Genomic DNA, 1,951 nt, shown 5'->3' with positions numbered 1-1,951 from the left:
AAAAAAAAAAAAAAAAAAAGAAACACTCAACAAAAAATAAGGGGAAATAGAACTAGGCATCCCCAACCTAATACAACCGCAAGGTTTTTAGGAGATCCGTACCTTCGACATTACCATTAGCAGAGAGCCTAAAACACCAAGAAAATCAAATTAATAGAGCTAGAAAACCAAAATCTAATCTTCCCTAAGCATCAATGGACAATTCATTTTAAACTGAAATTATACCAATGAGATGTTTTCCCAGTCCTCTATCACATGGACTAATCCATGTATTGCAATTTGGCAAATAGTAAAGCACTATACTTCACTAGGCATAGCAACAAAAAAGAAGACCCATAGTGTTAGTTGGGACCCATTTTTAGATGACCCACTTAGCAATCTAATAAGCATAATTTGGATTTGATTTCTGCATATCATTTTATTCCATCTTCCATCATATATTTTGTGTAATAATTAATTTTTATCTTTTATTTTTGGGAAATATCATGATATCAATGGTTGCTAAATATGTAGGCTTGGAGCAACAATGAATATAAGAGCGTGGAGCACAGGGTGATGACTAATGGGAGAGTGGAAAGATACTCAATAGCCTATTTACTTTGCCCATCTTATGATTCCTTTATTGGGTGTTGCATAGAACCTTCCATATATAGAAAGTTTACTTTTGGAGAATACAGAAGACAGGTTCAAGAAGATGTGAGACAAACCGGCCACAAAGTGGGCCTTCCAAAATTTCTCCTCTAGGTTGGATAAATGTTCTTAGGATGAAAAGAGTTACTTGTGGCTCATTGAACACCATCCAATTTAAAGACTTAATATGAGTTTGGGTAATTGATAATTTAAATCAAATTAATCATTGATGCAAGGATAAGTGATTAAGTCAGTTCTAGTTATTGATATATTTCATTTTATTTTTTGCATCTCCACAAAAGAGGAAAAGAGAATAGTGTAAGAGAATTTTAATTAATTCTTTTGCACTCAGCTCTTTTTTTTTTTTTTTTTTTTAATATAAAACTGGAAAAACTGCAAAAGAGATGCAACACGAGGACTTCCCAAGAAGTCACCATGCATGCTTAACTGCAGAGTTCTAATGGGATATGCATGTATGATCCAACGAAAAATTTAAGGAAAAAAAAATATTGTTAACTGAATGAAATGTTCTTATTCGTGGGAAATTAATAGGAGAAAATTCTTTTAGGGTAAAAGGAGTAAGGGTGTCAATCGGCTCCATTCCAGATATTCAGTTTGGTTTTGGTTTGGTTCCTAGTGATGATAAGGCGGAACAAAACAAAATCAAGAACTATCTCAGTTCCATATTTAGATACTCAAGTCGATCAATATGGCTCAGTTCAATTTCGGTTCTGATATGCAGTTTTAAAACGATTTTTTATCTCGTTTTAATTCGGTTATGAAAAATGTTTCACTTTTGGACCATGACTATGATGGACCAAAGGCCATAATGAGCTCAAATTATGGGCCTTATGGCCATTGTTAACTCCAAAATTGTCTTAGCATGTAAATATGTGATGATAAATTGTAAAATACACTTACCACCTAAAAAATCTCTCTTAATGATCCTAGGGTTTTTTCATTTTTTCTGGTTTTAAAAGCAATTCGGTTTGGTTTTGGTTCGAACCGACTGTTCTTCCACCCTAAACTGAAAACGATCTGAACCAAGAAGTATACTCACATACTCAAACCGAATTCGGTCTGGTTAATTCAGGTCGGTTTTGGATTCAGTATTTGGTTTCGGTTTGAAATTGACGCTCTTAAAAAGAAGCCCGTTCAAGAGCATGGCTCCTATGCCAAACACAAGCCCCTGCAAAATGACTTCCCCATATAAAAGATAAAAATTCCACTCGTGTTGATACTTCAATAAATTCTCTTATTATTTTACTCGTATAGGTGCAAGAGCTGGAGCCACACTTCCAAACAGAAAACTCTCCCCCAT

The 1,951-nt window shown here is 34.3% G+C and overlaps 1 protein-coding gene across 1 annotated transcript in view; it reads left to right on the top strand.

Annotated features, from left to right (window-relative positions):
• LOC122064465 (gibberellin 2-beta-dioxygenase 6-like) overlaps positions 1 to 744 on the top strand; it is a 2,055-nt gene extending 1,311 nt beyond the window's left edge. The window contains exon 3 of the mRNA XM_042628173.1: positions 514 to 744. Within this exon, the coding sequence (XP_042484107.1) occupies positions 514 to 744 (231 nt within the window). The remainder of the gene's footprint in view (positions 1 to 513) is intronic.
• Positions 745 to 1,951: the final 1,207 nt, after the last annotated feature.

This window comes from Macadamia integrifolia, unplaced genomic scaffold (assembly GCF_013358625.1).
Source record: "Macadamia integrifolia cultivar HAES 741 unplaced genomic scaffold, SCU_Mint_v3 scaffold1663, whole genome shotgun sequence".
Lineage (NCBI taxonomy): Eukaryota > Viridiplantae > Streptophyta > Magnoliopsida > Proteales > Proteaceae > Macadamia > Macadamia integrifolia.
This window is presented reverse-complemented; position numbering and strand designations above follow the sequence as displayed.